Raw genomic sequence first — 23,312 nt, forward strand, 5'->3', positions numbered from 1 at the left:
GTTTCAGCACATGCACCTAATTGAAGCAAAGTGATCTGAGCTGATGAGCCGCTGTTGCGTTTAACAGGCAGTGACAGCAGATTCTGGTTCAGTGTGCGGCTACAGGGAGCGTTAAAATATGAAAGAATGCTGAGGTTTTTCTTAGACTGATGTATAAGCAACAAGAGACCTAAGTCTCTAATGTAAGTAAATGCCTTTTAAATTGCAAAGCTGTACCCAGCATTTGCTATAGTGACGGTAATGCACACAGAAGGCATGTTTATGCTATCAATGTGCTTGCAGTGTTCAGCTAACTAAACCTGCCACACTCTCCCCCACACTGCTGCGCGTTGACCTATATAGCTGGTGCACAGGTCGGTTCATTTTATGGTCAGGTGGCTGACACTCTTTACTGGCCTGTAATATCCTGTCTGGCTGCTCATAATTTGAGCTGTATAAAAGCTTGATTAGGAACAGAATGCAGCAGTGAAATGGAACATGCCCACAACGTTGCCTTCATCAATTGTCACCAACCTCCAAGGGAGAGCAACTGAGCTGATGCCTGCAGTGACAATGACTAACACAGAATAGCTCATAAATGATTTCCTTTATTTAGTGCCTGTTACCATTTCCCTGCCAGATAGACTTGCATATCCCGCTGTGCACTTCAAAACATGTTGGTCCATTTATGCAAGGGCTGTAATACAATTTATTGCCTCAAATAGCCAGATGTATAATTTACAAACTGAGCTCAGAAGCAGAGTAATTGATTCTCTAGTGAAGGTGACCCTGCTTTTTTCTTTTTTCTTTTCTGAACAGTACAGTCAAAGAGGAGAAAATAGGTGGTCACTGCACATCCCCTGGGAATGTACCCCCCACCCCCCCCCCCACCCCCCTCCATGGGGGAGGGGGGTGAAGGTGGGGGCAACACAAATACAACATCATGTGCTGGTGGCATGTGGACACACAGTTGTTGTCCTGTTTGTTAGATTTGTGGAGGCTAGTTGCCTGTAAACAGTACTGTTAGCCAAACCTAACACAAAGCAAGACATCATGTATCCCATAAATTCGGGGAAAAAATTAAAATTCCTATAAAAAAATATACAGGAAATGATAAACATCTTTAATTGTTTGCCATTAAAATGTGAAGCCATTTGGACATTACAATTAGGATGGCCTCTTAAATAAATAATAAGTTATGAATACTTGATGACAATGCATTTAGAGAGCAAGTGCTTCGCCACAAACTTTGCTCAAGTTGTCCAATTAACTTGATCAAAAAGTTTGCATGTTAAGGGAAAAAGTCATTACCATCTGTTTCTAGCCTTCCAATTCTTGCTATTCCCGAAGGTTTGAAGTCAAATCAAAGTGTTTATACCAGTTCTACCCTCACAGTCGCAGCATGGGCGTGCATAACAGAAAGAGGAGGGAGGTCGGGCCTGTGCAGAGACATTACAGGCAATGGAGTGCAAACAATTAATGTAAGCGAGAAAACACATTAAGTGCCTTAATCTCTTTGACAGAGTTATCACTATAAAGCTGTCAGACGTCTTGTTCATGCATCACTGGAATCAGTTTGATGCAATGTCATTACGCTAAGAGGAGAGATTGATATTAGAGCTAAAACACTCATCAGAAATTTGAAAGTAGGCAGCTTTATGATCTTAAACTAATGATTTCCAATGAAATTGCAAATCCAGGAGCATGTCAGAAATATTCAAATGTCTTTTTAAATTTTTCGGGAAAACTTGAAATTAACTTGAGGCACTTGAACTGCTCGGTGAGGAACATGTCTCAAAACAGCTGTAATTTCAGCATGACATCAGAAAACGCCGGCAATTCCTTGTACAGCAGTTCAACAATCCACCACTTAAATCCTCGCTCCGTTTCTGCACTTTGAGGCAAAATTAACATAGATCGCACCTGATAGGCATTAATTATGTCCTGCCTTGACCTCACTTGTCATAATTACAGCCCTGTGATCCAACATAGGCGTAATGATAGTGTTTATTGTTGTAGGCTGTATATCTGTCCTGAAAAGGTGCATCAAGGGGGACATCTGTGTCATCACCTCCCTGATAGCTCCACAAAGACCCCAACATCCAGTGACAGTGTTAAGTACATATACAACTGGGGATGTGCAAATGAATAGGATGTGAAGGTGGGGGAGGGGTCGTCCATTTCTTCCTGAACGTCTGAACATATAATTACTTCCATTCTCAGGGATTGCTCATTGTATCTCACTACCTATTCCTTTTTACAAGCCCCAGATCTTTGATGATCATGGTGAAAGTTTAACATCTCACCTGGATCACTGATAACTAAACATTCGTTGACTTTGACACTGTTCCTAAGCTATCAATATTTCTATTCTTGCATATGCAGTTGTAATAATAGCAGATCTACAGATTGAAATTCTTGGTCATTTTCAAAACCAAAGTACGTAGGCCGTTTCCAGGTTATTGGTCATTGCAATAGCCATATTGTTAATGTGACAGTATTGCTATTTATTGTTCAGGGCAATATATATCGTAGCAGTATAAAATTGTTCAGAATTTTATATTGTATGAGCTGGCTGGCTGAAATTAGAAGAAACACCGGGTTCCCTTACTGTAGAAATTTCCAAAGGCTCAGGAGGAGGAAACAGGCTGGAGTAAGGTTAAATTTGGCTGAAGCAAATTCATATCAACAAGGACAACAGAGGTTGATAAAACACCACCTGCTGTCAGGCTTCAAATGTCATGACAATTGTACTTGTAAATGAAAGCCTGCTAGCCAGGAACGCTAAGATTTGCAGCTTACGTTACATCAGATAAACACACTGTCTGATTCATTCTTTCCGTTGTGTTTTTTTTATATACTCAAGGTTTGACAGTGCCTAGTTACAGTGTGATTGTCCAACTGCTGTAGGATGGAGGGTTTAGAGAACCGTCAATTATAACATAGTGTCTGATGTGTGATTTATCACTCGAGAGCTGGCAAACGTATTGTGTCAGTCACAATGAAAACAGATGTAAGCTGAGTGCATCTCTTTTTAATGTTACAATGAATTGAAAGTAAAAGAAAAAAAGAAACCTTATTCCAGGGTATTATTAATAGGACATCCTCGAGGACATATTATATGCCAGGCTACACAGGTGACCTACCAGAATGGTGGTGATGACGAGGGAGCGGTTGGCCAAGGAATCAGTGATGTTCATCCCTTTTCGCTTCGGCGCTTCTGTGATGTTAAGACCTCCGGACGCACTCCACTTCCCCACCTGTGGAAGATGAAAAGTGTGTAGCTGAGTGTTCTGTGTCTATTGGGCTGTGCGACCCCGGCAGACTCCCCTGCCAACCAGTCTACCAGATTAGTGCCAGGCTGAACACACCTCCGGCAGCATCGGATGAGTCACCTTCATATCAGCAGAACAAGGTGTTTTGGAAAGCACAGCTCAGTTAAGGTGTATATCTCGAGAGAAATTGAGCTCCACGGGCAAATCAAAGAAACTGGAATCATTTGATGAACTGTATGTTAAAATAAGACTTAATGGTAATAGCGTAGTTTTGCAAGTATATAAATATTAACCAATAACTAGGGAAAAAGACACAAGAAAAATGTTATTTAAAGATAACAGATTATGTTAGATTATCAGTATTACACATTTGGTGTTGTACTGGTGTTTCAGATGTGTATGTGCGCATGAAAAAGGAAAAAAAATGGCTAAACAGTGAAGCTAAAACAAACAGAAAACCTATTAAAGATGGCAAATATTGCAAGATGGCTGCAGTTAATCTGAATGATGGTGCAGCATGTGGTTGCTGGTCGGATTACATCGTAAAGTCATTTTGCTCTGCAGTCTCAGTAAAATAAGCTACGAGATTTGAACAAATAAAAAGGAGTTATACATGCAAGGAGCCCTCAGGCAACAAAAGCTCTGCATATTGTAGAGACACACTCTGGAACATATCATTAACAGAAACAGTCCTGTGGCCGTCGGTAACAATCTCTGTTTGCAAGTCAAGCCCTTCCACCGAGCCCTCCCTCATCTTTGCTGCTCTCTTTATTACCACAGACACAAGCGTTTAATATTCACGAGGGGTTTGTGCTTGAGGTGGATCCATTTAAAGACGTACAACGCACCAAAAAAAAAAAAAAAGCATGAAAAACGTTTGTAAATGTCCTCTCTGCCTAATCCAGAGAGAGGCATATGCTCTAATTTGAAAAGCACATTAGTTACAGCTTGTCACACAACCAAAGAGAACTCCAGGAGAGAGATTTAAAAATATCTCTGAATGCACTCTGCTTTTTCAAAATTCTCCTAATTGTACCCAATTACAATTAACCCAATTCATTAAACATGATTAGCAAAAGACTTGATTCAAAAGTTACTTACTCACGTAACCACATGCTGAGAATTGCATTTATTTCACTCTCCTGAGCATGCCTGCGCTGAAAGTGGCACTCTGAGAACCTGTTCATAATTCCAGCAAAAGCTCAAACTTGGGCTAATATTCAATTACAATGGATTAGTTGAGAAAAGTCCACATCTTAACAGGCTCATACAGTTAAAGCCGATTCCACGGATATACAAGAAATAGAAAAAAAGAGAGAGGAAAAAGGATCTGCAGGATCAACGCGAGTGTGCTCGAGCGCAGGATTTGTCAGAGACACAATGAGAGGATGCTAATATGCCATCAAATACTTTTTTTTGTTAGATGACTGTGCTTCAGCTTAATTGACCGCACACAGGACAAGATGCCAGTGAAAGGCAGAAGAAGAATCATTTCAAAGCAGTAGTGTTACAAGCTCCTCTCTGGAACAGAAGGGTTACATGCTGAAAAGCCCCAGCTATTATATGGTCTTGAGCCTTTAGGGAGTACTTGAGGAAGTCATAATGGGACTTATCCCTATTTGATGTATTCATAATGTATGAAAGCCCTCTGGTAGAGAAAAGCTGTTATAGTCCAGAGGGTACTTTGCCTTCCAGTATAATAAAATAAGTTCTGCATTTCCAACCATTTAGGTTTTTTTTTTTTCCTTTTTTTTGTAAAGCATGTTTATACAGCTCATTACCACCAAACAGCATTTTGGGCATCACCTCGAATTATCATTAAGAGAGGCTGCAATTAACACCCTAATGTGTACCCTAATCCAATTTGCTTTATGATCCACTAACTTATGCTTATGTTGAAACAGCCAATTTGCTTCCTTGTTAGGAGGTAAATGATACTGTCAAATTTGCATTATCTCTTGCACATCAAGAGCAAATTCTGAAATGTATTTCTGAAATCAATAATCCATTAAGTTCCTTTCATGCTATAATTATCTCACAAGTTCTACTTTTTTCACGCACTGCATGTGGTGATGCGCCATTGCTTGTTAGTTTTTATTCTCTGCCTCTGCAAAGGATATACTGAAAAAGACGGTGCTTCAAAAATGGTGTTTTAACAATATTTACCTTTTCAAGTCCATCCTCCTTTAGACTGATGATGTCGAGGTCAAAGTCTGTACGTAGACCAGTTGTCTTGTTGAATGACAGTCTCCCCGTCAAACCATCCCAGTGGGACTGAAAGATAACAGATCTACATATTTATTCCATATTTAAACAAGTCCAGCATTAACCTTTTTGCCATAGAATTCTGCACAACACAGTCTTAACTTCTGTCCATCCTAGCCTATCAATATATTAATCCTGCAATAAATACTGTCTTTTTTAAGCCTGTAACTCACAATTGTTACATTTTGTGCACTTTGTTGCACAGAATTAAACATTTGGTGCAAATGACAATATGTCAGAATAATGTAGAAATAATCACACAAATACAGCAAAATAACAGTGCTGTCATCAAAACACACTACAACACCCTCTATCTTTCACTGACAGAAAATTCATACGCCCACAGACCAAAAGTACAAACATAAACTCTAACAAGCTGCATTTCCGTTTTTTTTTTTTTAATTACATTTTACATCTCAACGCCTCCGAAGCGTTTTCCCTCCAGACTACAGAGTTAATTAACAGCCATCTCCTTTTGCTTGATTCCCCATGAGGGGGAAAAACACATAACTGCCCCCTATTACTATTCCCTGATACCCGCCACCTCCACAGATGTGTGCATAAGCAAACATGACAGTCCTCTCACACTTCCACTAAAGAAGTAGCCATTTATCAACTAACTCTTCTTCTGTCATTGTTCTTGTTTGTTTTATTTTAGTCTTGGCATCGGTACATCATTCCCTGCCATTTAGGGGGAATCCTTTCTGTTCAAATGCCATAGTAACACTTTGGTTATACTATTTAGGTGTCACGTGTTATTTTATTCTGTCTCTTGTGATCTTCACGTGAAAAAAAAAAAACTTTAAATTTACTATTGTCTCTTTCATTCTGTGATGAAGACACTAGATTTCTTACTAGGTCTTGGAACAACAGAGTAATCAATCATTGTGTGTCGAGCGGCAGCAGTTTTCTGACATTTAAAATCCAAAGTGTGACAACCCTACAGGCGATGGCTCCCTCCCATCGCTGCTGTACCTTGTCAGAACTTGCTGCGAGAAGATCGAAGCTTCAAGGAGAAATTTGTGGCACTCTCCTCTTCCAAACCGCCTCATATCTCATTTCATCTCGCCTCACACCACCGAGGTGGGTGGCATGTTCAAACAGCTCTAATTCAAAGAGTGACATAAATGCCTCAGCACATCACATCCAAAGGGCCAATTCGACCTTCAGAACATGTCAGACTCTTGTCTTGAAGCTGAGCATAAATCAAGCCTGAGTAAGTGTCTTTATAACCAAACACTACAGTATGTTTGCATAAAAGGAACATTGTCATAACACTTCATTGGCTTTTGTCATGATCACTATGTCACCAACATAACTCCTAATGGTACATATTCTTAGAATGGCCAACAAGCTCATTGTTTCAAGTGACTATAGTCATGCCGACACTGTTTATTGTGCATTGTAGTGGCGTAAGCCTAAGCGAAATTGTGTTTGCACATTTGGCAGACAAGCAGATATTGTCCCCTCCAACTCAGACACAAACAATAGTATTCATGGATCTTGTGCCAGTTGGGGATGTGTAGCTGAGTAACATTGTAATTTGGGGTCATCAGATTTCAGAGCACACTTTGCACAGTAAATTCTGGGGTTATGGGAATTGTTGTAAACAGTCTCCTCATGAGTGCAAGGACAAAAGTGACATTTACTCCTAAATCATTCATTGTTTATTTGTCATTATAAATGCATGGTTACATATTGTAACTCTAATTCTATTTACCGTCAAGTACACCACAAGTACTCCGTACTGCAGGGTCGACTCCTCATTTCTGCCCAACCACAAACTGAAAGTCAGATTCTGAATAATTTCAACTCACACAGCCGCTGCCACCTTCTTCAGCCCTCCACTGATTTATTAAGTCCTTAGAAATGGTAGTTTTGTCCAATGCTATATCATAGATAGGGTTACAATTATAATTCTTCTATTACAGTACACACAAACACCTCTATCTAGCAGGCCACTATAGGCTAAGAGGAAATGCATGATAACTGCACTCCATTATGTGATGCTGACAAAAGTCAGGCCATTGGGTCGCATTGGAGTGACTTAGTGAGACGGCTTCAGCAATACTGTAGGTCAAAAGACATAAAGCACACTACTAATAAAACTGCAGATGATGGTGGGAAAATTCAACACCTCACTGGTCTTTGTGCACAGCTCCATGGACACAAGCATCTGCACTTCGATCCTGGCTTGTCTTGAACACATGGACAGATGGACCTGTCATCCTTGATCCAAAACGGAATGTTGCGGGAAACTAGAAACAAGTTGGGAATATCCCTCCCTCTCCACCTATACTTGCACTTGAAAATTGGTACATCACCTTTTATTTATTAGATTAACAAGGGGATTTGGGTGATGATGATTTCGAACACTGCTAGTCTTGAATACACATAATGGTAAATCGTAAATTCACCTGAATTCATATGCCACTTTTCTAGACTCAGTGACCGCGTTACACGACCAGTCACACAAGGACACTTCAACATGTGGACTGCAAGAGCTTAACCACCAATCTTCTCATTAGTGCACAACCCACTCTACCTCCTGAGCCACAGCCGCCCAATACCAGCGAACAGAAGGTCTAGCACCATTATGGAAGGTCAGGCTTTGCTCTCTCAAGGACGTTGTCTGCTGGTAAAGACACGACCTGGAGGGGCCTAGTGAAACCTCTTGCTTAATCAAGTTTTTTTTCAAATTGATGCATTAGGGGAAATAAAAGGTTATTCTTTTTCTCCTTTTGAGCCCTGATTTTGCTCCTTACCACCAAGCAAGGCTGCAAGCCAGATCAGCAGTTATCTCATACTTGGCTTCCTCTAACCTGGATCCTCTACCCTGGGGGGAGTGGCAGCTGATATTACACCATGAGTTTGGGGTCACCTTGTATTCTTTTCATTGGATGGACAACATGAGGAACAACGCACACCTGTCCCCTCTATCCTTGCCTGCTTGGAGGCAAAACTCAGGCCAAGTCATGGCACTGTATCCATCCATCCATCCATCCATCCATCCATCCATCCATCCATCCATCCATCCATCCATCCATCCATTAACTCTATACTCTTATCCTTGAGCATCACGTTAGCACTTGGGCCTGTCCCAACTGCCAGTGGGTGAGACATGGGCTACCGACCTCTTCAGGCCACCAGTCAAGGCTTGACACATAGAGACAGACATCTATTCACAGTCACATTCACCTTTGAGACACTTTGGCCTGCCAGGCACAATGGTAGCCTGGTCTGACTTTGGCCCTGAGTTGTAGTTTTACCACCAAAACACATGGTGGTATCTTGACGGTTGGATCGGGCTCAGAACACCAGGACTATGCCCTCCGTCTCTGTCCTTTTATAAGGTCAGGCCCTTGTTGCTGTCATTCCTATAGCTCTGTGGGTTTTTGAGAATTTATAAGGCAGTATTTGCAGATGTGCTATCCTGCATAGAGGGCAGAGCCTCTGTAAAATACAGAAGACTGAGGTGGTTCATGCTTTAGGCTAATTTTGCAGTAACACTTATGAAGGGGGGTGGGGGTGGGGTGTTCCTTTCCATTTCTAGACCACACCCATGGCAAATACAAATGATTTAGTTGTTTGAACAAATCAAGATACAAATAGTAGCATCTCTGCACTACCTTCATCTGCCATTTTGCACAGACTTGTTTGTGTATACTGAGGCACTGTCAGACTCTTGTGTTAGATGAAATAAGAGCCGATTACACAAGTTGTGCTTTCAAAGGGTTACAGTACATGCTTTCTGGAAAATAGGTTATGAATACAGGGAATTTATAAGGCTGACAACAACACTGCTTTGATGTGTCTATCAAGCCTTGGTTTTCTTTGTATGTGGATATTATTGATTTGCTGGGTAAATATCTAAGTCCCAAATGACTACACTGTCCTCACTCCACTCCCATTGTCATGCTCACCACTCAATCAGTAAAATAAATAACACTTAAATCAAATAGCAACAGGCCACAGGTGTCCCATCACCTCTTTGATGAAACTCATGAAGCGTCCTCCAAATCTCCAGGGTTTATGGCGGTGGCACTGCAGCGAGTTTACCGTCATCTGCGGAGCGTGCTGGTATGAGACGGACACAATGTGGACTGCATCATAGGTCAGCGCTGCATCTGTCTGGAATAAGGGGTGAACATTATTTCAGCTGATGGCTGTGGAAAGACATAAGCAGTTGGGTCGTTATCATCTTTACACTGATTTGGGAGGAATAAAAAGTTCATCCCTTTGACACTTTATTATTTATTGTTATTTCCTCATTACATTTTTAAAACCAATTATATAATATATACAGTTACTATTAATCCTTTATTCTAGTAAATTAAGCTTTCAGAACCTCTTTCAAGGCCAGTCGCTAAATTTTTCAGGTAAATAAATTTGAGATAAGTTTTCATACACAATTAAAGAGTTTTAATTTGTTATGAAGTCAGCATCTCTGTGCCTCTCACTGATAATTCAAAATATAGCCCTGTGTTTGTCAAATGCGCTTTATTAACATAAAGGAAGTATCTTTGGGCATTTAGTTGCTTTAGTTTAGTTGCTGTACAGGACTGCTTATTTGTAAAAATGAAATTAATGCCAATAGCATAGTATTTGGATTTCCTCATTAGTGGGTATAAAACACACAACAAACAAATTTAACCAGCTATGGTCAATATTTAGTAATAATGATAGTAAAAAAAAATAGTAGTAATAGTTAAAGACCTAAATCTTGTAGTTAATTCATGCAAGTGTGACACAAATTGGGCCTCACACAGTGGACTAAGCCAAATTTGCTTTCATTTTCCTCCTGGAAACATATAGAGACCAGCACATTCAAAGGATAATTGTTGAAAGGGCCTAATGTTCTCCACACCATCACCCCTGTCTTTAATGTTGAAAGTGAAAAAAGATAACTCCAATGTACTGTTCTTGCCAATATCTGACCCTCCCTTCAGCCTGCCAAAACACAACCAGGATTTCTGACCAGGCGGCAATTTTCTCCTGCTCAGCTGTTCGGGTTCAGAGATCTTGGCTGACTAGCTGTAGATAATGGCAGTGGTGAAAACTGTGCTCCAAAGGTTCAAGTCTAGAGAGCTTGTTCTCTCCGTGGCCCTCTTTATACCCAAGTGCCTAATTAGTTGTCATTTACAAATGTCCCATAACTCTGTGTAAGCTTGGCTGATTTTTGTCTATAAAATCAAATTTTTTTCTTTTTTTTTCTTTTTACCAAAAGAGCCACTGGATAAAATAGCAGATATTGACATAAATTAAATCCCGGATTACAGTAGATGTTGATAAAATGGTTGGAACCTCTCAGTATGATACCAATGGTCATATATTTTTCTTTTTTTTTAATGACTTAATATATGGTTTAGTCCAACCACTCAAATCTGTTTACATGCATAATAAAGTATGTATCTTTTATTCATACACAGCCACAGCCTCAAAGAGAGAGCTGTTTGGTTAAATTAGAAGGTGTGCCTAATAAAGTGCTTACCTTATATAGTAATAACAATTGCTAGGCTGGAGGAGTTTGTTATTGGCTGCTATTGGGGTTAAAACCATTTCATTCCACGGCAAAAGCCACAGATAAGACAGACTGACAGGCGGATGTGGTGTATTTATGTTGACATTTTGACAGCTGATTTTAACTGGAACAACAGAGAAGAAATAAAACATACCGTCATGATGCCCTCCAGCAGGCCTGAATCAGGTTTAGGTGGTATCTGCCTTTCCATCGACCATTTCTCCACGATGGATGCAACCTGGGGATTATCCACGTTAAGGATGCGGAAGCCGGTCATGTTGACACCGCAGAAGCGATATGGCTCCAGGTCAATGGCCATCAGGTCCTTTTTTTGTGGAAAAACAACAGAATAATGATGGATTCTCATTTAGTCTGCCAGCACTGAGGATCTTTTGTATTTAAGTATTTATCCTGGATGCTGTCTCCTCACATAAAAAGAGAATGACGCAGCAGCTGATTAAAGAGATGCTATATTGAGACCAAATGGAGTGAGAGGAAGGAGAAATACAGTTTTCAATGTCAAATCAGGAGATTTAACTGTGGTGTCTGAAGCTGTGTATATGTAATAAATTAAATCTAAAAAGGCTCCAGTGGTGGCGTCGCTTTTCTGCTGGCAAATCCTTTTAGCATTGACAAATTGTTATTGTTTTTGTACCTACATAATAATGAATTATACTGCACACACTACAAGCTTGTGTATGTCTTTCTTTATGAGGTTCAATCATACAAAATCTCCACAGGTTCAGATTTCTTATTTGAGAAGTTTATAATTACAGTTTGTAACTAAGAAAAAATTAAGAAGGTAGGAAAAAAAACACTAGTTCTGTTGGATCATATTAATAATTCAAGACTTGCATTCCCTTGGCGACTTCTAAGCAAAAAGCAATTCAATTTGAGCTGCTGTAATTTCTGGGGCAGCCATTGTAACTGAAGTGTGAAGTCACATGTTGACACATGTCGTGTTGGAGTGGGCCAGGGGGCTTGGAAAAGACATTTGGATGAACATAGATATTTCATTAGCACCCTGTGGGGTTAGTGCTGGGGGAACGAGAGCGTGTAAGACACTTACTAAAGAACGGTCGCCGCCAGTCACTGAAATATTTCTCCGTTTTTTTTTTCCTCTTTCCCACTAGAATGTGGTACTGTACTATCTTTTATGTACAGAGATCAAAGTCAATCAGTGCTGTTCTATATGACATTCAGAAACACTCAGAAAAGTAGATCAGGTTACAAGTTTTTTTTTAAGCTTTGTAGCTAAGAATACAAACTAACTGGGACAGAATTGTTTGTAAAATACAATTCATCTTTTGTGACATCCTCATTTCATTCCAGGGCATCTTTTTTGGAACGTCAGGAAAGCAAGTTGTTCCAATTATAAGTTCACTTTTTTTTTGCAGCTCTGCCTTGTGCACACATCCGTGGCACAAAAGCAACGGAATCCTACAACAGCACTGCACAGAAATCTTTAGCTGGAGAACACGGTGCATATCCCTGAGTATACCTGCAGATATGTTCTGGAGGTGGCAAACATAACAAAGTTCTCATCATTAGGTTCTAAGAGATGGCTATGGCAAGACGCAAGCTATGACAGACTCATTTCGAAGGACAAGGAAGTTATTACCTATACCACTCTGCTGTTGCCTTTTCATGCTCTGATAAGTCGGCATTTACCTCACCTCAGAAGATAAAACGCAGACATCAGTGGCTTCCATCGAGAGGAAATTGTATTGCCATGTAAACCATGCAAGTATTCATCATTTTGGACCAAATCAAGCCGCCAGGTATAATCTTCCTAATGGTCTGCCTATCAATATGTCAGCGTATTGCAGCGTTAGAGAGATACCACACTCTGATTCTATAAAGATATCCTGCCTTCATGAGGGAAATATTGTTGTTGCAGAAAATCAAATCAAACAGAAATTTAAGAGTAACTCCACAAGTAAATATTTCTCTGTTCCATCTGTGTGGAAACTGTTCCGCTTAACAAATAAACCAGTGCACCAGCAATAAAGAAAAAGCGTTTTGGATTTTCCCTATTAAAGCAATAGACATGCCACACAAACATGACGCATGGCAGAACAATGTCATTGCCACGCTGTCGAGCGTGAACGATGACACACATCATGCCTGGACCCCTATGTCATATCACATTATCACAACAGACTGGCCCAGCCCAGAGAGAAGGCATGTGTTTGTTTGTGTTTGTGTGTGTGTATGCGCACGAGGGAGGCAGAAAAGGAGACAATAACTGGGAGTGAAGGAAACAGCACAGAACATGCTGGTGTTCATTCCCATTCAGTCTGTTTGTCACCAGATAGCCAGCGTCACAGTGAGGAGCAGTGCTGCCTCCCTGCTGGGTCTGCGTGCATTAGTCAGACAATATCCTTTTTTATCAGTGTGAGAACTTAAAACATGCGAGATTGGGGATGAAACTGTAACATACCGAACCATATAAACCTAACACGCCCAGGATGTTAACATGTATGACATCAGGGGAAACAAACATCTATAAATGAAGGCTAATGTGTGTGAGTACTACTCTGTAGTGCACTCATTCTCACTGCTCATTTGTACCGACATGCACATGCTCAAATTAGTGCAGTCTAACACAGTCCTGTCTTTGGCTCTAAAAAGGCAGAATAATTTCCTGAAGATGCTGGTTATTGTAGTTTCTAGGAAATATTACTCTAACAGTTGTGAATAGCGTGTCTGTTGGGGACTATTTTCAGATGTGAATTAATCCACATTTGATGCTCTATTGCGCTTTTCCTGCAGCAATACGGCACATGTGGGATCAACGTAACATGAAGTGCTCTTGTTTGTTCACCCAGCTGAGAGGTGAAGCTCATATGTTTGTTTTTAATAGTTTTCAGTTTCTACTTTTTGGAAAAATGAAGGCAACTGGCTACACACTACAGACTTCTTGGTGGGATTAATCTATAGGCCTAGCTGTTTTTTTTTTTTATTTCCATACAAAAATATGGAATATCACCAGACTCATGCAACAACAATATTTATAATCTATTTACATATGTTTTATTAATAGAGTGACAGATAGATGACAAGTAACTAGTGTTTCTCATTTCATTACTGAAACGACAGGCCTGTTGTATTCATATTTTTATCAATGTAAACAAACCTTTCATAGAGTCTGAAATCAATAACTTCAATTTAGCCCTTGATAGAGTCTGTTGATTAAAAGCCTTGTCAATGAACTGAGGAATAATATCAGGTTAAAATTCAGGTTTAATGTTGCCGCTGCTCTGCTACCGCTTTGCTTACATTTGGAAGTTGCTCACTTAAAAAACTGATGGCATTTCATTGTATTATGTATCCTGTAAAAGCTCACAGAGGAGCAATTATAGTTTTTTGAAAAGTTAAAGGTCTCATTCAGTTTGGAATTTCAAGCCGTTGTTTCCTTTTTTCTTTATTTTTTAATGCCACGACCTCAAAGACTTTTGTTGACTTTACTATATAAAGCATAGTGTTTACTACAGCACACTGAAGACTCCATTATGCCTCCAGCTTGTCAAACAAAATTGATATAATGGACTGGATCCAAAGCCCATTGGCAATTAGCCACTATTCATCAAAAACTCAAGCGGTGGGGAGATGAGAACAAATGAGACTCTATTTGCATTAACAAGCACGGTACATTACCAGAGTGGTGAAGATATAGTGGTAATACTCTGTCATCATCCCCATGGTCTGGGCCTGGAAGGAAACAGAGAGAGGGGAATAGGGAAGGTGTGAATGAATGGTCATTCTGTCACGTCGGTGTGTTATAGAATCAACAGCACATTCACAACAAACAATATGAGAGACATACACAAAATTACTTTAATCAGCAAAGAAAAAGTAGCCAGGTTTTAATGAGCATATTGATTAACATGTGGCTTCATTTTGTTGGCAAGTCTCTGCTGTGATTTCTGCACCATATGTGGTCCAGAAAATGTACCGAACACCAACAGTACTTGATGCTTTTCTATGCATTTAAATGGTTTGCAATGGCTCGGGGGCATGTGACGTTATCCCAGCAGAGAGGACAGCCTTCAATCAAAAGAGCTCGGTAATCTTTGTCTCATATCCGAACACTCCATCACTGCCACTTGTTTCACTCAATCTACATTCAAAGGCACCACATTCCCATGGCGACTGTGCTTCCCATTTAATTGTACCATCTGTTGTAGGGGGGAAAAAAAAGAAGCCAAGGTTATGTAAATAAGATGCTATGCTTATGTGGAAGCAAATTCACTTCCCCATCTACCAAATAGACATGAAGCCAAATAGACGACATTGAAACTTTATGTCATGGTTTGTATTGTCGGCAGGAGGTTTCATTAATTAGAAATCATTCTTCCACTGCTGCAGGATACATTTACAGTATGAGGCAACCGAGTTCTGTCAACGTTCCCATTCTTCATCAAGCTTTTATCCAAGCTGATCTTGATGTGTCCCTGTTCTCTTCAGCAGCACTGGTCACATTTTACCCTTACGACTGAAAACACATGATGATGCAGGATGAGTGTTTTTTTTTTTTTTTTTTTAAAGAAACAGAGGACATGTTTTCTATATTCTCCCATCCACTCAGAGAGGGAATATAAGCTGACAAAGACATTTTCAGTACAGGTGAACTTGTCAAAACAAAGAACAAGACCTCACATGTTGTTGAGGATGATGGCATGACAAATGAAATATCTCAAAAACATAATACAGGCACTTCAGTTGTGATGTTTGAGCCCTTTTGAAATACAATTGTCCCTCACATGCATGCACGTGCACCACCACAATATTTGAATTCAATGCACCAGATTGGCTTTTACTGTTTTATGTGTGGGCAAAGCTTTGTAAAGCTGTAGCTGAGCCACCTGGAAATCCTAATACACTGCAACTCAGTGGCTGATCAGTTTTGTAGCTGGTTCAATTCAAACTGCAGGGTTAGGTTAGTTTGTGTGCTGCATTATCAACAGTGGCAAGATTCAGAAAGATAAAGTAAAATGCCCAAAAAATTGGTGTAGATATACTCCCAGTTCTGTCCAAAATTCAATATCAGGTGGCTGTGGTCTATGCACTGGTCCAATAACATGTAATTTTTAAATAAACTTTATAGCTTCACACCTTGATAAAAGCAGTTTCTCCACAAATTCTTTTCTTCATCTGTTCCTTCACCACTACATGACAGTAGCCTACTGTGCAGCCTCTGGTGACAACTGTTTTAAAGTGCTGAAGGAAAATTGTTTTCTGAAAAATAGTGGAGGCCATTTACAAAACACCAGCAATTTTGCGATACTTTATTTTGGAAAATTCCACCAGTAAAAAGGCAACATGAACGGTATCTAAGGCTTCAATTCCTTGTGGTGGCACTGGTGTTAGGACAGCTAGTGGAGGAGTTGTTATTTGTTCCTACAGTAGATGTTATTTTTAAAGGGGACATATTATGCTCATTTCTGCTTCTTGACATGGTACCTTGATGTCTAAAAGTAATGTTAGTAACATGCTTTGGTCAGAAAAACCGAAAGGTTGAGCACAGCTGGGTTCTCTACACACCAGTTTCACAGCCCTGCTCTAAACGGTCGGTTTAGAATCTTCGCTCTGGTAGCTGAGGTAACCATGGTAACCATGGGAGCGAGGGCTTGAATATTCACATCACCCGGCTTGTGATGTAATAAGCCGGGTGAAATTAAAACGGCTTGTTAAAGCAGAAGTAAGCGATCCGGTCATTTTCGCTAATGCTGCGTTCCAGGCAGGCTTTTGAAATCGTAAATTACAGCTTCAAGTCACAACTTACGACTTTGTAGCGTTCCAGGCAACCCACTCGTGTTTTTCCAACCTGTTTTACCTGTGAAAGTCACTATAACGGCCACTCGTAACTTCTGACCCGTGAACTCGTACCAGATCAAACTGATACAACTTCACAGGTCGGAGTTACGAGTTTCCTTGAACGCACCATAACAGTCCTCGTCCCTACGTCGCCAGATTCACGGCGTCCCTTGGCTGCACACACAGCCCTGCATGCCGTTCTCTCTCCTCATTGGATAAAAACTGTAGGATACGATAAATGTTTTCTCCTCGACGCAGAGCAGAGCAGAGCAGAGTGACTGACAGACCCGTGTTTCGGTTCAAACACTCTATGTAAGTGATTGCTGTCGGAAGATATAACTATTTAAGACTTATATTAACACAAATATATCACTTACTTCTGCTTTAAGTGACACATTTTCTTACTATGGCAGTTTACAAAATGTTGATGTAATTGTCAAAACATACGTTTAAGGGGTGAGGAGGCACTCTGGATACGCAAATACACATACTAAAACAATGAAAGAGTGAGTTTTGCATAATATGTCCCCTTTAACATTATTTTTTAAATTGAAAATTAGATACGAAAAACAGGTCAAATGGCATTTTTGTATTTTTACATGAGTTTGACCTGATGACTGCAGTCATGTCATATGCTTTATTATGGTAGTTTGAGTTGGTAGTGGTATCAGAACATCTCTGTTATGAATATTTTCAGATCTTTGACTGCTGGGTGATTTCAATGTCAGTGATGGTTGCTGAAATTTGTGATGGACATTTCTGCACTTTTTCCTTACATTTTATAAATCAATTATTTTCTATTTTATTGTAACCTGTTATTGTTGTTATTCCACTGTAAGGCAACTTGCACCAACTGAACAACGATCATGTCTCAGATGCCAATGCTCTATTCTGTCCCCTTTTTAACACTGTTCGTCCACCGTGTCTAATATTGTTTGTCTACATGTGTTTTTCATATGCTTTTTCTTTTATTCTTTGCCTGCAGCACTATGTGCCCGAGACAGATTTCCCTGTCGGGACAATAAAGTTAATTTGATTTGATTTGAAATTTTATAAAACCAATAAAGTACAAACATACACATTAAAACTGACCTATTTGTTTCTGCTGCTGTGAGATGGAGGTGCAGCGTCACACACAAAATTAATGCAAAATAATTGTTATCCCTAATCTTTATTGAATGACTATGGCAGATATTGTCCTGTTTTATCGAATGCTTCAGTTGTGCAAATTGAATCTGCACAATTATTTATATAAGGACACAGTGGATCACAACAACACAGCCTTTCAATTACTGCATCTCATCTTATTACTCTACAGTACTAAACAAGATGAAGTGTCTCATGAGCACATTTAAATAGAGGATCTTGGGTCTGTAGCACAGTGTCCTGACAGTTTGATCATGGAAGACAACTGACTGGAGCGTTTTTGCCCCAAAATCTTTTTCTCGCGTGTTCTCTCGAGTGGACACTCATTCCTTGGAGCGACATGTGCAGACCGGCCAAGAGCGGAGACACGTCAACTTAGATCTCGATAACATGGGAGGACGGAGTTATTTAAATAACTTGGGATGAGATGATGCGTTGGGTAAACATGTTAATAGAAGCTGACAGCAGCTAAATGGAGGGGATGTCAGCCTGTTACTGACATCTATAGAGCATCAGATCACCTACACAGTCCCCACTCGTCTCGGCATCACGCTGACAGCTATTTGTCGACTGTTGTTTGTTTATATCAAAACAGTGTTGATAATGAAACATGCTGGATCATATTCCTGTTTATGGGATGGATATTAATTCAATCAAAAGGGGAAACAATTGAACCACAAAAAAGTCTTTCCATGAGAGTAGGCAGGAGGAGAACAATAATGGAAGGAAGGAAAATGAAAACATATCAAACAACGAATTAATCAGAAGAATAGCACATTATATCCGTGTAGTTTTACAGGCTGTAATATGAAGGCAGTTGTAACAGATGTGAAAATGAGCGGCTCAGAATCACTATTGATCACAGCTCATTGCCAAACCATGACCTGCCTTTTTGCTTAATTTACTCAAATAGTAAAGTAAAATATATCCTGCTGAATCTACACTAGCCAGCCAATATTGCTGTTGGATATTTCCGCTTTGAAATTGCTCTGTAACAGGCAGGTGGGCACAAGACGAAGTCCCCCACACTCCCTGACAACAAAATTTCACTGCTACTTAATCACTACTGGCGCACCTTCTGTTGCTGCTCTCCTCCCACTTAGCCACTGCCAGCATCTCTGTAAGTCAAAGCCTCTACATTTTCATTCACTGCAGACTCTTAATAAGAATCAAGCAGCATCAGAGACAGCTGTGTGGAAGAGGATCACATGTGCTTTCATTTGTCCCGAGACACCAAGTTCTGAATATCAGAGGGTCGATGCCGCCGTGAGGGCCCGTGCGCTGACCTGTTTGAGAATCTGCGCGGCCATTTGGTGACTGCAGTCGAAGATGATGCGAAACTCCCGACTCCTCTTCATTTCTTTGAGAAGGGGCCTTGTGTCCTGTGAGTCAAGAGGAAGTTGGCGGATCTTTAGTCTTATGTTGTACCTGGACGGGGCCATTATTAGCTCCTGTAGTCTTATTAGACCTGAGGAAGAGAAAAATCACACACCAATTGATGAAGATGACAGTTTTCTAACATGTGCATTGTGTTACAGTAAGATCGGATCATGACATAAAAGTCTCCTCACCTGTGCTGTCGTCGTACACAACAGTGGCTGTTTTCCATTTGAGAAACTGCACCAGGTCCAGGATAGCATAGCTTAGCGATGAGTAATCCGGGTACAGGTTTGCATAAAAGCTGTCCCTGTTGTCCATCGGGTGATGTTTCCACCGCACCTGGACGTGCGGCACTTCCAGCGCGTTGCAGATGGACTGCACAGCGTTCGATGATGAGCTGTGTGAGGGGCCAAATATTGCAACCACACCTAAAGACAGCTGGTCACAAGCTAGAGAAAAACAGAAGAGGAAGGCTTGAGGAGACCAGCAAGTTATGTTCTGTCACATTAAAGGGATACACCAACATTTTTTTTGTTTTATGTGTCTTGCCTCACTCCCGAGTCCATGACAAGCAGATAGACACCATCCTTTCGACTGTGCGTGCAGTAACAAGGGAGATAGAGCCGTATCACCCGTAATTAGCTTAGCTCAAACGCTGGAAGTGCATAGGTAGTGTTAGCCTGCCTCCACCTAAAGTCATCAGAGAAACTCTTCAGCAACTCTAAACGGAAACCGGCGGGCCGATCTTCGTCTCAGAGCTGACAAGACTCTCCGGTAAGGCAACTTAAGTGGTCAAATGCCGGTAATGGGACGAAATCGGTCAAAATGGAGGGTCCAAGCAAAGACGGTTTATTTTGGTTCAAGCTAGCTACATCGAGGGTAGGTTAGCTTCCTATTTCAAAGTAAAAGCACAAATTCTATCGTCATGGTTTTCTGTATGTAAAGGGCAACGGGTGTTTTATTTTGTGAAAGTAACCGGAAGTGCGTTGGTCACAACGGCTAGCTTGAGTAGCGCCAAATTCGTCCGAACAAAATTGTAAACAGCTGGTATTTAGACAAATGATTTCTGCTGATTTCGGCTGGGGTAGGAGGCAGGCTAACACTACCTATGCACTTCCAGCGTTTGAGCTAAGCTAATTACGGGCGGTACGGGCTCTACCTCCCTTGTTACTACACTGTAAACCCGAATAAGTTAGCAGAACTCAAAAAAAGTAAGGCAATCAGTTGCCACAATTTTTTTGAGTTCACAAACTCAAACATTTGAGTACATCAGAACTTAAATATATGGAGTTTATGTTAAGTGTAATTTTAAATTATCAGTAAATTAAATTAAAGATTAAGCCAACTCAAAAACTTTCAGTACATGCTACTCATAATATTAATTTATCTTTCTCATGGGAATAATTTAACAGAACTTAATCATTTCAAGTATGAAAACTCAGGATTTCATGTTCAATAAACTCAACATTTATTTGTTTCTTGTTTCAATATTCTAATTACACACAACTCAAAAACATTGACTTGTTAAACTCAAAATCATATACCTCCAAACTTAAAATATTTGTGGCAACTGATTGCCTCACAAATATCAAGTAATCTTGACTTAAAAGACAAAAAAAAAAAAAAACACATCAAATTAAAAGTCAATATTTTTTCTATTCAATTGTTTGGTAGAAACTTTTCTTGCCAAGTATTTTAGTACAAAATACATAAGATAAAAAAAACAAAAAAACAATTGCATTGGGCCATCGGACTTAAACATAAATTACTTTAACGCTGTTACCTACAAAGGCAATATGATGTCTACTTCTGGTCATCTTGTTTATGCTTTAAGATGAAATAGTGGATTTAACACACACTGCATGTAAGTTTAACAATAATAAAATATAAATTACATTAACAAGTACAAAGACAGAGTGTACATGCCATTTTGCTGAAAACCAGTTAAACAGTAAACATGGACCATGACATATTCTTGTTGTGCACTAAGTCTATGTTCAAAAAGAGTGAGCCATCGGAATCCACCAGTCCTTGACAGATCTCTAGTTACACATAAAACATGATGGCATTTTTGAGAGTCTGTAGCCTGGGTAACAGTCATCCAGACCAAGTAAGATTTTCTGTGTGAATTCAAAAGTTTTGGTCGGTCCCTTGGGATTGCTGAGATGTTGTGCATAGATCAGGCAGAACATTACCAGGAAGTCATCAGCAAGCCTGGGAAGGCTGACAACCACATCACCTTCTTGGACGACAGATTCTCACTGGGTGGTAGTGAACTGGACATGTGGCATTGTCACTGACGGTTGTAGAGAGGACCACTGGTGCATTCCCCAGGACTGGCTCATCCATGTCATCCTAAAAACATAAAATGGAAGACATATACTAATCACATTTACTGAGATGTGTGCCACTGTTAGGCTAATGATAGCTACTTGATTTCATCTGCAGTGAAAGAGGCACAAAAAGACACTTCAGGTTTCTAAACATCTTGTCAAAAGTTTGCAGTTGAAACACTGAAAATATGAATTGGCCAAGTTACATTACAATAGGTCTGATATTTCTTTACTGGGACTTACCACACATGCTCTGAAAGATCCAGGGACTTCCTCACACAAAGACACAGGAAGGGCATGGAGAACGGTGGTGCTGCTTGTGTGGACATCATGTAATTCCTAATAAGATTAAAATAGTGTAAGTACTGTGACACGTTTACACACAATGCCAAACAGTACCACCCAATTGCCACCACAATGATATCTGCACAATAATCAACTAATAATCTGCTGGTTTACCTAGTGCAATTGTGGAATACAAAATATTATTTGAAGCATTCAACTCCAAACACTGCACCAAGACTTCACCTGTGAAATGTATAATCACCTGTGTATCATGGACTTTAAATGTCAGCCAAAGCATCTACTGTCTTACCAGTTTTGGAAGCTCTCAGTCACACTGAGGTCATCAAACGAGGAGTGCGACAATCAAGCTCAGCATAGTGTTAGGACGGTTCTCGTTACGGGTAGTTATCCGTTGGAATGCCACATACACCTGCACTGAGGAAGAGACAGTACAGCAACAGCAATTAATTATTTTAAGATGAATTAAATTAGGCAACACTAGACACAAATGTGATATAAAGTACACACAAAGATAAAAACAGACAAAAGAGTTGATCAACGTTACCTCAGACTGCATATGAAGAGCAGGCCAGAGGTCCATGATATCTTTCATTGGTGGACCAGTCAAGTCACTAGTGGTATATTTGTTGCAGCATCCTGCAGCAACACACACATAAAAGAAATATTATTTTACAGGATACCTGTCATGAACTTTAAACTTTCATTAGAACTGCAGTCATATTCCTCATACTAAGAGTACAACAAAATAGTACAATAAATCAGATGGATTAGATGTTTCTCGGACTGTCCATTCTGCAACATTTTAAATAAATGTAAAGTTTTATGTTATTTAATTTATATACAGGCTGTTGAACTGAATTTGCAAACTGCATGTCATAAGCATAGATTCAAGGGTGTGTTTAATATGATCATGCAGTGATCGCCGATCTGTGGTGAGCAGTAAACCAAAACCACTCCTTGAAACTCTGGAAAAAGTTGGACCAGTAGCATAAATTATTCTCCTAGCAATCACAATAAAAGCCATTTTATTTAACCAGTTAATTTAACATGCAGAGAATAACTTAAGCCTAGTGCTAGAGTTATTTTCTGCTTTCACGCACAACACATATTTAACTTACTTCTATTGTCTAGTTTGACAGTCAGACATAACTGAAAAATAACAAATATAAATCTTGTAATAAATAATTGAATCAAAAACTGCCTAAATGCAGTCACAGTGGGTGTTTCCACACGTGCTGCTGGTGGTATAGTTGACTTACTGATACATAGTTCATTTTTAATCCCCTA

The 23,312-nt window shown here is 39.9% G+C and overlaps 1 protein-coding gene and 1 long non-coding RNA gene across 3 annotated transcripts in view; both read right to left on the reverse strand.

The window, feature by feature from the left end:
* The window catches only part of grik3 (glutamate ionotropic receptor kainate type subunit 3), a gene marked incomplete at both ends in the record, with an annotated part of 96,708 nt that overhangs the window by 21,073 nt on the left and 52,323 nt on the right, over nt 1-23,312 (reverse strand). For both annotated transcript variants that reach the window (XM_083990504.1, XM_083990505.1), the window contains 7 exons: nt 3,126-3,239; nt 5,421-5,528; nt 9,507-9,650; nt 11,195-11,365; nt 14,701-14,754; nt 19,293-19,474; nt 19,578-19,835. In XM_083990504.1, coding sequence (XP_083846630.1) covers nt 3,126-3,239; nt 5,421-5,528; nt 9,507-9,650; nt 11,195-11,365; nt 14,701-14,754; nt 19,293-19,474; nt 19,578-19,835 — 1,031 coding nt within the window. The remainder of the gene's footprint in view (nt 1-3,125; nt 3,240-5,420; nt 5,529-9,506; nt 9,651-11,194; nt 11,366-14,700; nt 14,755-19,292; nt 19,475-19,577; nt 19,836-23,312) is intronic.
* Nucleotides 21,612-22,465, reverse strand: LOC310999897. The gene is made up of 3 exons (XR_014596069.1): nt 22,315-22,465; nt 21,963-22,058; nt 21,612-21,741 (listed from the first exon to the last, which is right to left on the reverse strand). It is a non-coding gene; the product is annotated as an uncharacterized lncRNA (long non-coding RNA).

This window comes from Trachurus trachurus, assembly GCF_905171665.1.
Source record: "Trachurus trachurus genome assembly, chromosome: 16".
Lineage (NCBI taxonomy): Eukaryota > Metazoa > Chordata > Actinopteri > Carangiformes > Carangidae > Trachurus > Trachurus trachurus.